This window comes from Spea bombifrons, chromosome 9, assembly GCF_027358695.1.
Source record: "Spea bombifrons isolate aSpeBom1 chromosome 9, aSpeBom1.2.pri, whole genome shotgun sequence".
NCBI classification, from domain to species: domain Eukaryota; kingdom Metazoa; phylum Chordata; class Amphibia; order Anura; family Pelobatidae; genus Spea; species Spea bombifrons.
Genome location: NC_071095.1, coordinates 17,193,764 through 17,207,391, shown reverse-complemented (window position 1 = coordinate 17,207,391; position 13,628 = coordinate 17,193,764). Strand labels below are relative to the sequence as shown.

The window sequence follows — 13,628 nt, the reverse complement described above, 5'->3', positions numbered from 1 at the left end:
GCCTCCAGCTTTTCCACTACCCCTGGAGATACCCGTTTATGGTGGCGGGGCGTTCTCCCTGCCGCTTAAACCCCGGAGAGGGCAGCAGGGTACCGAGAAGCATTGACTTGCTTTTTATTAGCGCTGGTACTGATAGTTTTATTTATTGCGCACCTAGGGGTAGGTAATAACCCTGTGACCCACCAAGCACCCCGACGGGTAAATCATGCTCCCTGCACGTCCGTATTGCCGGCAGCCTCCAGAATCGCTGCATGGGTTATAAGACTCCAAAGATATTTTATTTTTTGGCTCAGTTTCTAACAAAAAAAAAACAAATTTATATAAATCATTTAGAAAAACGTCTGTAAACACTCCGAATACTGCAAAGTCTTCACAGAAGACAGATCCGAGTTCTGCCGAGAACAAATGGCTTGCAGGAGTAGAAGCCGCCCCGTGTCAGGGCAATAATGTTACTGCACGTCCATTATGGCTACCCGCGGCACCCAGGATTGAGCACAGGAGTAGTGTTTGCTGTGCACAGGCTCCAGGACGAGAACAGGCAGGAGATATAGAGACCCTTCACAAGCCAATACTCTCTTTGTGGCATGTGACAAAGAAACATGGCACCAGCTATGACTGCACAGCCCATCATCCTCAGAACTGACTGTTATCCGTCAAATCCACTTTCTAAACCCCAGGTGGAACGGCAGTGGAAATCCTGGGGAAATCAGAAAGAACTAAAAACTTGGTCCATAAAAACATAAAAAGCTCCACATCTTTGGTTTACGTGAAATTAAATCTCAGTGCAAACGGCCGGACACAGATCACGAAGCGCATCCAGCGGGCCGGGGCGAGTTCCAACGCCTGGGTGAGTCCACCAGGGTCCCTCCACATCTACCTGAAATCAGAAGAGGAGGAGCGTGAGCACAGCGAGTGGCGGGTTACATCAGGTGGTTTCATAAAAATGAAATAATTTGCAGAAAATCCGTGCACATAGGTGGTTTATTTGGCCCTCATGTGCCCCTGTAACGGTAACAGACCTGCGTACTCACCTTATGTAGAAGGAGCCAAGAAAGAAGTGGACTACACCACAGGAAAGAGGACAGGGATTATTAGTGACGGCTGCCATGTTGTTCCAGGTCCGTAGCTCCCAGAACCCATAATGTATATAATATATATGTAAGTCACGGCGCTGCAGATGTCGGCCCAAAAATCAGTCCCGCAGCAAGAGATGGGAGGCCCGGGCCTTGCGCTTCGGGTTCTGGATAAGGCAGCATTAAAGTTTAAGGCACAAGGTGGATTTGTTCCGGTGCTCCATGCTTTCTTCTCCAAGATAAAGTGCTACAGCTGTATTAATCTCCAGCGCTTGAAAAAATAGACATATTTATAGACAAAACCCTTTAAAATGAAGTCTGTGCAACAGGCGGACCGGCCCACGAGGAGCTTTGGCCGGTTCTGAAGCAGATTGGTTCAGTTCCAGAGGAGGAGAAAGAGGCAGAGTGTGATGAGGAGCTGGGATACATGGACTCTGAAGGACGAGCTGCCCACTGGCTTTCTTTCATCTGTAAAGAAGCAAGAAGTTAATATGAGACATTATACCTCACTGCACATCAGTCTGCCCACCGCCTGGCACCCAAGACCTGCTCCATCTCCTACACTGCATCCACGGTACCCACTACACAACATACCACCAACTGCTGCCGGCGGCTTACGGGCAACTACGCCACTTATTTCCAAGAGCTGTGCTATGACATCATGGACCACGGTGTGACATCAATAAGTCCACTGCACCTATAAACTCAACCCGCCTGGTCCTGCGATGCCAGCTGTAAACAGTGATCCACATATCCCCCGTAAACACGTCCACCCACCCCCTCACGTTAGATGCCGCTTACCTGCCCCGCTTAGTCGCCGGTCCCCTCCTCCCGCCGGTGCCCCGCCGCGGGGCTGAGACTTCGGCAGCTCTGTGAACGGTCTTACAGCTGATGAAAAAGAACGAGCGAGCCGGTTAGCGTGTGCAAGCGGATTCACCAAAGGCAGGATTAAAACGTGGAGCCGTTAACCATACGTTGGCCTCTCTGGTTTATATTAACGGAAAGCGTTTTAGCGCAACAAGAACAAAAAGTATGCCCGCAAAATATCTGCTGGAATTCCTCCCCAAACAAGCAAAGGGCTCTTCAAAGACCTGTGCTGATCACAGGCCAATGTTACTAGTAACGGTACTGCCGTCAGGAGCAAACCCCTGGTCACCGGCCACGTCTTATTAGACATTTAGATGTCTCGGTCGGTACAAAAAACATATAGACACGGCAGCCGGGCGTCTTCGGCAAGCGCTCACTTACTGGTGGGACGGCAGCAAACCGACAGTCGGAGTTTCAGGCACTCGCCAACGCTGTCTGCATCTGGAATGGCTAAAAACAGAGAGGAGAGGAGATGAGTGAGGGGCTGTGCGTCCCACCAACACCGAGTACACGGCAGGCAAAACATGGAGAGCACACGCATGGAGGCGCCAACCCCACGCTACAGAGTACTACAGACAAGCAGAGCGCTGGAAGAGATCTATACTCACAGCAAGAGGAAAGAGACAGCAGGATACAGATCTCAGAGAAAGAGACAGCAAGGAACACGCTGACATCAGAGACAGTATTCCTGGAGCACAGAGACAAACAGCGACGGACATTCAGAGAAGAGAAACCAGAACGGAGAATAAAAATATATATAAGTATAGACTTTATCCCAATCCCCGGCCACAAAATACACTTATTCCTCCCCCATTAGCAGCGCGGTGTGGCCTCATTCCTCCCCAAACAGCCACGTAACCCAGTGATTAGAGCCCGGTCACACTGTGGCCCGTGTCCCCCAGCGACTCAGGGGCTAGGTTTTTTTGGAGCCACTCGTCTCCTTGCAAACCGGTCCGACGACACGGATCAGGAAGACGAAGCGTCCCGCGTTTCGGCCTCTTTGTTTCACCGCGCCCCGACCCGCCACAAAAACAGGGCTGGGGAGGAATTACAAGAACCTCAGACGTAGGGATTGGAAAGGTCACTAGAGCGGCTCCATTACAAGCTATCCCCATCATGGGGGGGGGTGTAATAGAGGGCTATCGGGACCGTTGTGAGAGATTACCGTAAGTACAGGCTCTGCTGTAGCGCACAATAGCTTTCTGCCCCCTCGCGGGTTGTTGATTGATCAGGAATAAAGCCACGAGTACATGCGCTAATCCCCTCTCGCTCAAAGACTTTCCCAGAGAGTTATCTGGAAAGCTGCAGACACCTCGTCTGATAAGCTGCCGGCTGGGGAGCCGCCGCCGGCGGAGAGACAGCAAGAAGCCGCCGCAGCCGGTTATTCATCTTCTCTAATAAAGAAGATACGGCTGACCGAGGCGGAGAGAGTGCCGGAGGACTCCATAATCAGCCACGCGCTATTAGAACCACGGGAAGATCCAGCAGACCGGGGGCCGAACGGGGGACAACCGAGGATCAAAGGGGGACTCCTGAGAATGGTCTAAAGGAGGACGACTGACCCCCAGCCCCCTCCTTGGACTTTTATCATAGCCCTGCAACATCAGGGGTCATTCCAGCCAATTCTGCATCCCAAACCGTTGGAGCTGCGCGGTCGCCGACTGACTGTACATACTCAGTAGAGCTGCTGATGTGCTCTGCGCTGCGCAGACTGCTGCCTTTTACACGGTTTGTATGTTCTGTACTCGGGTCCATCCAATAAATGGCAGCACAGAGAAGACACCTGAACTCGTTAGAAAGAGGAAAGGGGGGCTTTAACAAGTCGAGGAAAGGGGGGCATGAAAGAATGTACGAGGAACGAAGAAAATAAAAACCATCTGTCCCGTCGTCAGGGATCTTGGCTAGAATTCTCACTGCAGGATTATGTATCCATCTTATTAGGCTCCATTGTCTCTGCTCAGGGGGCACGTCCATGCGTCCACTACCCTTCTAACATTCCACTCTTCCAAACGGCACCACAACCCAAAGACACAGACTAAAGGAGAAAAGAGCGGCAGACACCATTTTCATTTATCCCACTAAACGTAACAAGGCTGAGCGTTTAACCCAGGAGGAAGCGCCAGACGGGGAGAGCAGGGGCCGCAGGGGCCGCGACACACCATTAACCTTGATTAATTCTCAACCTTCTGCCGGCCCAACCTCTGCCACTTGCCGGTCCTGGGATTAGGGCAGCGTGTCGGAAACATTATCCCAGGCTGTAGGGATTAACGGAACAGGAAACACCTGGACTCCAAATGCATGGCGCACAGGGGGTTAATCAGGCACAGCACATGTGAAACTCATTACATGCTGGAGCATGACAGCGGCAGGGAGACCAGGGGGGCCGCACACGCATCCTCCATGTGAACAGGCCATAACAAGTCAGCTCCACAACGAGCAAAACCATTACAGAGCCGTCGCCCAGATGGGGTGGTAAAAGGGACACTTGATAAGGGGGAGAAGGCTGCTTTAATGATAAAGAGCTACAGTAACCCTGTCAGGGTCTGGGGCAATTAACATGCCCTCCCCAGACTGTCCGGGGAGGAAGTACAGGGCATTGGGCTCCTGTGTGTTCTGGCCAGAGCCCTCAGCCATGTCTCTCTCCATTCTCCGTACAGAGAGCAGTAAATGCCGGAGTCGGACAGACAGGGCTTTATCTCCCAGGAGTGTTGGTTTTGGACACAGATTGTGGGGAGGACCAGACGGCCCGGAGTCTCTCCACAAATACCTAAACCGTCAGACCCAGCGGCTGACAGCTTATCAAGGGACTCCACGACCTTTCACCTCTGGAGTGCCTGGACAAATGCCCCCAGGCAGAGGGCAGGACAGAAACTGCCCCAGGGGATGGAGAGGGCAGGAGTGTCACACCCAGACCCCCACACCCTGGCTGATAAGGAGATCCTGGGAAATTTAGGAATCCCTGACCTTTGGGGTCAGTGCAAGGGGTCGCAGCTCATTAACCCCGCGAAGATCGCAGAAACATCTGTGGAACAACTAGAGACTGAAGCGCCGCCCTGGCCAGGAATTACCTTCCAGACCTTTCACTTCATGGAGGCCAACTCTCCCCACAGACACCCCGCACGGGGGGCATTCGGGGGTTCAAAGGGACCCCTAATCCCTGCAATACCGCGCACTGAGATGGGGGATCGAGGGGGTAACGGTGACATCGGGACACGCGAGGTGCGGAGAGGCCACACCAGGATGGAAGCGGGGTCATTTAGTGATGGCCCCCAATACTCACATATATAATAATAATCCACTCCCGGCCGGAACTCGATCCCCAGGGAGAACGGGGTGAACCTCTGGATCTTCTCAGAGAACTTGATGGGGCCAAACGGGGCATGCGGCCGGTTACACTCCCAGCGTTTGACGGCTCCGGGGGTCTCGTAACAGCCCTCATACCCTTCCCGATCCACCATGTACAGGACAAAGGCCTCCGTGTGCTCAGCCGGGACGCGGGAGTCGTAATGGGGGCAAAAAATATCCAGATAGTCATTCATCGCCACGCGGACGGTATAATCCTCTCTCAGGAACCTGCGGAGGAAGACGACAAAGACGTCAGATGGGGCAGACCCCCAATTACCACATCATTATTACACGGTGCCTACTCGGGGGCAGATACAGGATGGGATTATAAGTGTGGCCGAGCATAATGTATAGTTCAAGCAAACCGCCAGCCCTGAATAGTGTATTTTGGAATCAGGGTGATCAGCCATGTGTACAGAAGGCATACTGCCCCGTATGCGGGCATACTACCACAGACGGGCAGCAGAGGGCGCACTGGGATGACAGTCTGCAGCCCGCAGTCACACCCAGCAGCACTTAGCAGACATGGCCTCATTACCCAAGCATATCTACCGGGTCACAGCAATGAAACCGAGTGGCCCTTGACTCTCTCCGCCCCATCGTTTGCCTGTGCGCCGGCCCTGAATATGTTGGTGCCATATAATGAGTCTTAATCCAGGAAGGACAGGCTCCTGAAGCCGGACAGTCTCGCTGAGACTCTGGAATTACTTTGATTGTGGATTATTAAGACGAACCAGTTCCCCGAGCGGCCCTGTGTAGTAGTAGTAGTGGCAGAGATGTGCTGGGGCACCAAGCAGCCGCGGTAACGGGAACTGTCACATACACAAGAGAACATACAACAAGACGTGACAGACTGAATCATCAAGGGTTAAAAAGCGGACATTCTGTGTAAGGACTGCACACGCCAACCCCATGTAATGCAATGGCGTGTCGCTGCTCCAGGTAGCATGTTCCGCCCTCACACGCTATGCGCACAGGGCGTGCAGCCAGAGAGCAAATATTTGCACAATGAAGCTCTGTGCAGGGAAGGAATGTTTCAACGCTCAGAGATTAAGCCGCCGCCGCAGAGCTATGCCGAGTATCTCGAGCCCCTGGGATACCCACACACCGTGCTGTACGGTGAGACCACAGAGCGCACTGTACCGCAGACAGACTGTCAGCTCTGCGGGGCAGGCTCTGGAAAGAAAAAAAAAAGCCACTCATTACCCTGATTACAGCGTGGAATGCCACTTCCCCCAAATGAGGAGTGCAGGGGGCTGAACGGCCCTCCACCCGTACTCCCCACCCCCACTCACTCAGATCTGTCCAAACCTGCACCTTCTGCAGCATTCCTACCAACCAGTTGGGACAGGGTCTGCCATTTACACCGCTAGACTGTAAGCTCCTTGGGACAGGGTCTGCCATTTACACCGCTAGACTGTAAGCTCCTTGGGACAGGGTCTGCCATTTACACCGCTAGACTGTAAGCTCCTTGGGACAGGGTCTCCCATTATACGGCTAGACTGTAAGCTCCTTGGGACAGGGTCTGCCATTATACCGCTAGACTATAAGCTCCTTGGGACAGGGTCTCCCATTATACCGCTAGACTGTAAGCTCCTGGGACAGGGTCTGCCATTATACCGCTAGACTGTAAGCTCCTTGGGACAGGGTCTCCCATTATACCGCTAGACTGTAAGCTCCTGGGACACGGTCTCCCATTATACCGCTAGACTGTAAGCTCTTGGGACAGGGTCTGCCATTATACCGCTAGACTGTAAGCTCCTGGGACACGGTCTCCCATTATACCGCTAGACTGTAAGCTCCTTGGGACAGGGTCTGCCATTATACCGCTAGACTGTAAGCTCCTTGGGACAGGGTCTGCCATTATACCGCTAGACTGTAAGCTCTTCAGGGCAGGGTTTCTGTATGCGATACTAGTCACTGATGTAACACGGCACACACTGTGTAAACACGCAGACACACCGATGCACTTTATCCAACCCGAGCGGCACAGCAGTCTCCGGCACGAGTTCTCATTAAACAAACAGCCCGCTCTGTGCTAATCCTGGGCAGCCGGAGCCAAGAAACACGCAACTCGGTCCAATTCCCGGACACGGCCGACCGCACGCGCTGACCCTGTGTGACACCCCAGGGCCACGTCTCATCCTCCGGCCACCGAGACGAGGAACGTGCCCCTGGATCGGCACGTCTAGAGGGGTAGTAGTTACCCGGTAATACCCCAGGGGCCGGGAATGAGTGTAACGCGCACCCGGCAGGTGACGAGTGACACGAGCTCCGCTGAAGGATAAAGTGCCCATTGTCATGAGACTGCCGAGGACACAGCAACAATAGACAAGGAGGTGGCCTCATGCAATAGCTGCCCAGCAGAGGTGGTAAGGTAGCAGCACAGGGCACGCATCGGAGCATTAAAAACACCAAGTCGCACAAATACCTCCATGAGCCGAAGCAAGGGGGGTGTCAGCCCCCCCTCATTACCACACTAAAGAGGGTTTAAAAGGGCAGCCAGGGGTTAAACTCAGCAAGAGAAAGAAAAGATTTTCTGGATTTGCCTAAACTGTGAAAAGCCAAGCAGGGGGGCTTACTGGGAGGGGAGGGGGCAGAATGGGAGGGGGAGGGGGCTTTAAATCCCTTCACTGAAAGAAGACAAATCTGAGAGGTGACGGGGCAAATAACCAGCCGGCTCCCCAAGACTCTCCGTGTGATGGGGCCGGCTGCCAGGCCGAGGGGCCGATGATTTTAGGGGCCCTTTAAACAAACGACAGCCTGCCCTGGATTCCTACCTTCCCGGGAACAGGGGGGATAACTCCAGCAGGGAGGCCTCCCCTCCCCCACCATCTCCGGCCCCTTCTGTTTATAGCTCACATTCCTTAAGGTGGGCAGAGGAGGCCTGGCCCCAAAAACTGAACCCCCAGAGCCAGGGGACCGCCGGGACCCCCAAATCTCTGCTTCAGCCTCAGCTTCAGGAACCAGACACATCCGGTAACGGCCCCGCGGCACGGGGAACGCTTCCACGTCCCGAGCGGAGGCCACAGTACTACGTTACGGCTCTGATAAAGTGCAGAGCGAGTATGAGGATTGGGGGGGAGCGTGCGCCAACCACAACCAAACCCGAGTCCGCGACCCCCAGCGTTCCAAACACACAGGACTAAAGACCGCAAGCAAATCAGGAAGAGACCTCTGAGGTCTAGAAAGTTTACGGGCCTCCAAATGGCATCCTGAAGAGTCTGTCGCTTCTCCCCATACATCAGCATCGCATTCCTCGGACAATGATCACAGTTATTTGCCCCGTAAATAGTGTCCCAACATTAAAGATGCTTTGTGACATCATAACCCAAGACTGCGGCCATGACATCACGTGGCACCTAAACACCCTCAGAAAAATAGGCCGGAGTGACAGAAAAGGCGGCCCTTGGTGCGGCTGGCGAGCCCATCATCTCAACCAAAACGGGACCGGCTCCAAAACAAGCAGCTTCCCCTCCACTCAGCTCCCCGGCTGGAGAAACGAGATCCCATCATCTCAACCAAAACGGGACCGGCTCCAAAACAAGCAGCTTCCCCTCCGCTCAGCTCCCCGGCTGGAGAAACGAGATCCCATCATCTCAACCAAAACGGGACCGGCTCCAAAACAAGCAGCTTCCCCTCCACTCAGCTCCCCGGCTGGAGAAACGAGATCCCATCATCACAACCAAAACGGGACCGGCTCCAAAACAAGCAGCTTCCCCTAAACGCAGCTCCCCGGCTGGAGAAACGAGATCCCATCATCTCAACCAAAACGGGACCGGCTCCAAAACAAGCAGCTTCCCCTCCACTCAGCTCCCCGGCTGGAGAAATGAGATCCCATCATCTCAACCAAAACGGGACCGGCTCCAAAACAAGCAGCTTCCCCTAAACGCAGCTCCCCGGCTGGAGAAACGAGATCCCATCATCTCAACCAAAACGGGACCGGCTCCAAAACAAGCAGCTTCCCCTCCACTCAGCTCCCCGGCTGGAGAAACGAGATCCCATCATCTCAACCAAAACGGGACCGGCTCTAAAACAAGCAGCTTCCCCTCCACTCAGCTCCCCGGCTGGAGAAACGAGATCCCATCATCTCAACCAAAACGGGACCGGCTCTAAAACAAGCAGCTTCCCCTCCACTCAGCTCCCCGGCTGGAGAAACGAGATCCCATCATCTCAACCAAAACGAGACCGGCTCCAAAACAAGCAGCTTCCCCTCCACTCAGCTCCCCGGCTGGAGAAACGAGATCCCATCATCTCAACCAAAACGGGACCGGCTCCAAAACAAGCAGCTTCCCCTCCACTCAGCTCCCCGGCTGGAGAAACGAGATCCCATCATCTCAACCAAAACGGGACCGGCTCCAAAACAAGCAGCTTCCCCTCCACTCAGCTCCCCAGCTGGAGAAACGAGATCCCATCATCTCACCCAAAACGGGACCGGCTCCAAAACAAGCAGCTTCCCCTCCACTCAGCTCCCCGGCTGGAGAAACGAGATCCCATCATCTCAACCAAAACGGGACCGGCTCCAAAACAAGCAGCTTCCCCTCCACTCAGCTCCCCAGCTGGAGAAACGAGATCCCATCATCTCAACCAAAACGGGACCGGCTCCAAAACAAGCAGCTTCCCCTCCACTCAGCTCCCCAGCTGGAGAAACGAGATCCCATCATCTCCACCAAAACGGGACCGGCTCCAAAACAAGCAGCTTCCCCTCCGCTCAGCTCCCCGGCTGGAGAAACGAGATCCCATCATCTCAACCAAAACGGGACCGGCTCTAAAACAAGCAGCTTCCCCTCCGCTCAGCTCCCCGGCTGGAGAAACGAGATCCCATCATCTCAACCAAAACGGGACCGGCTCCAAAACAAGCAGCTTCCCCTCCGCTCAGCTCCCCGGCTGGAGAAACGAGATCCCATCATCACAACCAAAACGGGACCGGCTCCAAAACAAGCAGCTTCCCTGCCCGAAATAACAAGCCTTTCCTGCACCAGACAGACTGACAGCTCTTGGGGGGAGACAACACATTACTACAAAGCACAGAGCACATTGCCGGCCGCTCACACAACACGTTCCGTGATTACACGTTACAGGAGTAAATAACATGTTCCCAAAATTATCCCAAAGACTGGCGGGGGGGGGGGGTGTTTCGGGGCAGTTAAAGTGCAGTAATGAGCCCTGCAGGAGGCAGAAACCACTTTATTGTCCCAAGTGAAACTTTCCTATGGAGACAAAGGGGACCGGTCCGTCCGTCCACCCTTCCGTCTGTCTGTCTGTCTGTCTGTCTCTGTCCGTCTGTCGGGCGGGGGGGGGGGGTAGATCGTACTACACTTGTTTTTCTAAATATTCGCTAAGCGTTCCAGCGGCGGCTGCAGCCCAAATGCCCGGAATTCCTCCCCGGTCCTTAAGGTAATGGGGCCGGGGCCGGGGCCACACAGCCACCTCTCTGGCTTTCGTTATACAGACAAAGACCTGAGGGGAGGAGGTAAATCCACAGCACTCACGGGTGAGACACCCCGGCACCGGGACATCAGATGGGCCAAGGGGAGGCACGGGGGGGGGGCGGGAAGCACCGAGGGGCACCGGCCGGATCAGAGTGCCGGGAGGCAGAGGGGGGCACTGGCTGGATTAGAGTGCTGAGCAAGTACTGTGTGGGGACAGGGGCCCAGAGATCAGGATTAGGGAAGGCTGCTGTCATGGTACTGGATGGGGCAGAGGACACAGTGAATGGGGGTGCTGGCACGGTAAGGGGGGGCAGAGGGCACAGTGTATGGGGGTGCTGGCACGGTAAGGGGGGGCAGAAGGCACAGTGTATGGGTGTGATGGCATGGTAAGGGGGGGGCAGAGGGGTGCTGGTACGGTAAAGGGGGCAGAGGGCACAGTGTATGGGGGGTGCTAGCACGGTAAAGGGGGCAGAGGGCACAGTGTATGGGGGTGCTGGCACGGTAAAGGGGGCAGAGGGCACAGTGTATGGGGGTGCTGGCACGGTAAGGGGGGGGCAGAGGGCACAGTGTATGGGGGGTGCTGGCACGGTAAGGGGGGGGGCAGAGGGCACAGTGTATGGGGGGTGCTGGCACGGTAAGGGGGGCAGAGGCTGGCACAGTAGGGGAGGGGGCAGAGCCTGGAACGGTAGGGGAGGGGGAGGGGCGTCACACAGTGCAGGGGCTGGGAGCCCCCCTCTTACCTGGGGTTGGTGCTGTTCCAATGCACCGTATGCCGGACGCCGACCACCCTTCGGGCCTCCTCCAGCACCGCGTACACCCTGCGGGCCTCCTCCAGCACCGCGTACACCCACAGCAGCCCCCGCAGCAGAGCCTCAGCCTTCATCCTGCGTGAATAGATCCCGACTCAGGAGGGACAGGCAGCTCTCAGCCAAGGTACGCAGGCCCCGCCCACAGGGGCTCAGCTCCAGCCAATCCGGGCCGGCCATGAAAATATGCGTCTTTTGCCGAGTTGGGATTAACCCTTCGCGCGACGTGTAATAAAGGGACCACGCGTGTCCGTGGAGCGGGTTTATCCACCCCAGTGGAGGCTTCCAATAACACCCCCAACCCCGTGTAATAAATGTGCCCCTCTGTGACCACTGCTGCTGGGGGGTACATTAAGGCACTCCCCGCCTCTGTATATTGTACTCCTGTGGCGGGTGTGCTTGGTGCTGTATGGAGTACAGCATTAAACCGTAGAGTGTATATATCGAGGCGTGCGCCGGGGAAGAAACCTTTAGCGCTTACAATCTGCCACGGAAGGGGCAAATACGCAAGTGTTTCCACATTGGGGGTAAAAGCGCAGTCCTATCCCACGACCACGTGCAGAATGTTCCGCGCCTCAGAGTACCAGATTTCCGGGGGGCTGCGCATGGCTGTGAGGACTCTGTGGTCTCACCCACAGAGTGACAACTCGCTCATGCGCAATAAATAATCCTTACTGAACGGTCCTTGTGAAATGGGCCCAGCTCTATCTTTAACTGCCCTCTGGGTATCCGCAGGGGGACAGAGCAGTCCATCTATACCTGACTGGGACCCCAAATAATGAGTAACGCTGCCGTCCCGCGGGGCCCGCCGCCTCGCTCTGAGCTCGGGTGACATGTTGGGGAATGAGGCGAGTGGACAGCGACAAGCTCCGGGGGGGGGGGGGGCGGATGGGATCTGGCCAGTCTGAGGACTCCCATCACATTGTGGACCCCCCTGTCTGGCTGGGAGTCACCAGAGTCATAGATTAACCCGAGTCGGACCCCTTCCTCCCGCAGACAGCAGCATGTCCCGGGGGCCACATCGCATCCTGTCCCGTTAACTCTATGAAGGCCCCTTTTCTTCAACCTGTTTAGCAGCAACTTCTAGCAAGAAGATCAAAGGCTGTGCCCCCCACCTCCAAAAAGCATTCGTTATGGGTAATTAGATTGCAAGCCCTTTGGCCAGAGCTGCCCCTGTTATTAACACCGTATTTACGCTGCCTTTACAGCCAAAACGGCACCAATTTGTGCTGATTAAAGGGAAGTGAAGCCCAGCGGCCGAGACGTTAATCGAGGGGGGGGGCCCTCAGGGTTCTTAATTACGCATTAGCATTCAAAAGCCCCCCCCCCATCCTGAGCGGCCACTCACTGTACAGTTTGGAGATTATGTTGATACTGGTGCAGGACTCCGGAGAAGCACGCTCGGCCGTGGCCCACTCTATGAGTCCGTACCGGGGCGGCGTTTCAGTTTTGACGGTCTGGAGGAAGAGAGATAAGACGAGCCGGGTTTGAACGCCTGGTACGGCTCGGGGCCCCGCCGGCACTCAGCCTTATCAGAAACAGAAGGAGCCGGAGATAAGCGGCCACTTCCCTTCCCACCGCAAACAATCTCAGGGACTCCATTCCTCCAGGAAACCCCATCGCAATCCGGGGCAATAGAAATAATACACGCCGTGCACCGACCGTGATCCTGCCGCGCACCCCCGCCGACCCCGAACCTGCCGCTACACCTGTACAGTAGGAGAGCCCGGCATCCTCATTACCCCAGTCCGTGGGCAGGAGGGGAGCCCGGCATCCTCATTACCCCAGTCCGTGGGCAGGAGGGGAGCCCGGCATCCTCATTACCCCAGGCCGTGGGCAGGAGGGATGCGGCATCCTCATTACCCCAGTCCGTGGGCAGGAGGGGAGACCGGCATCCTCATTACCCCAGTCCGTGGGCAGGAGGGGAGCCCGGCATCCTCATTACCCCAGTCCGTGGGCAGGAGGGGAGCCCGGCATCCTCATTACCTCAGGCCGTGGGCAGGACGGGAGCCCGGCATCCTCATTACCCCAGGCCGTGGGCAGGAGGGGAGCCCGGCATCCTCATTACCCCAGTCCGTGGGCAGGAGGGGAGCCCGGCATCCTCA

General features: G+C 55.7%; 1 protein-coding gene across 1 annotated transcript; it reads right to left on the bottom strand.

Moving 5' to 3' along the window:
• Positions 1-1,124: 1,124 nt before the first annotated feature.
• EFNA4 (ephrin A4) lies at positions 1,125-11,635 on the bottom strand. Its single transcript, XM_053474906.1, has 5 exons — positions 11,458-11,635; positions 5,221-5,513; positions 2,322-2,390; positions 1,875-1,961; positions 1,125-1,541 (listed from the first exon to the last, which is right to left on the bottom strand). Exons 1-5 carry the CDS (start codon positions 11,598-11,600, stop codon positions 1,450-1,452), a joined length of 684 nt encoding a protein of 227 aa, XP_053330881.1. The 5' UTR covers positions 11,601-11,635; the 3' UTR covers positions 1,125-1,449.
• Positions 11,636-13,628: the final 1,993 nt, after the last annotated feature.

Coding starts and splice junctions, on each gene's coding strand:
- EFNA4 (XM_053474906.1), bottom strand. CDS start 11,600: ATGAAGGCTGAGGCTCTGCTGCGGGGGCTGCTGTGGGTGTACGCGGTG. Junction 1,962..2,321: donor GGTTTGCTGCCGTCCCACCA/GTAAGTGAGCGC, acceptor CTTTTTCATCAG/CTGTAAGACCGTTCACAGAG. Junction 1,542..1,874: donor CCGGCGACTAAGCGGGGCAG/GTAAGCGGCATC, acceptor GCTTCTTTACAG/ATGAAAGAAAGCCAGTGGGC.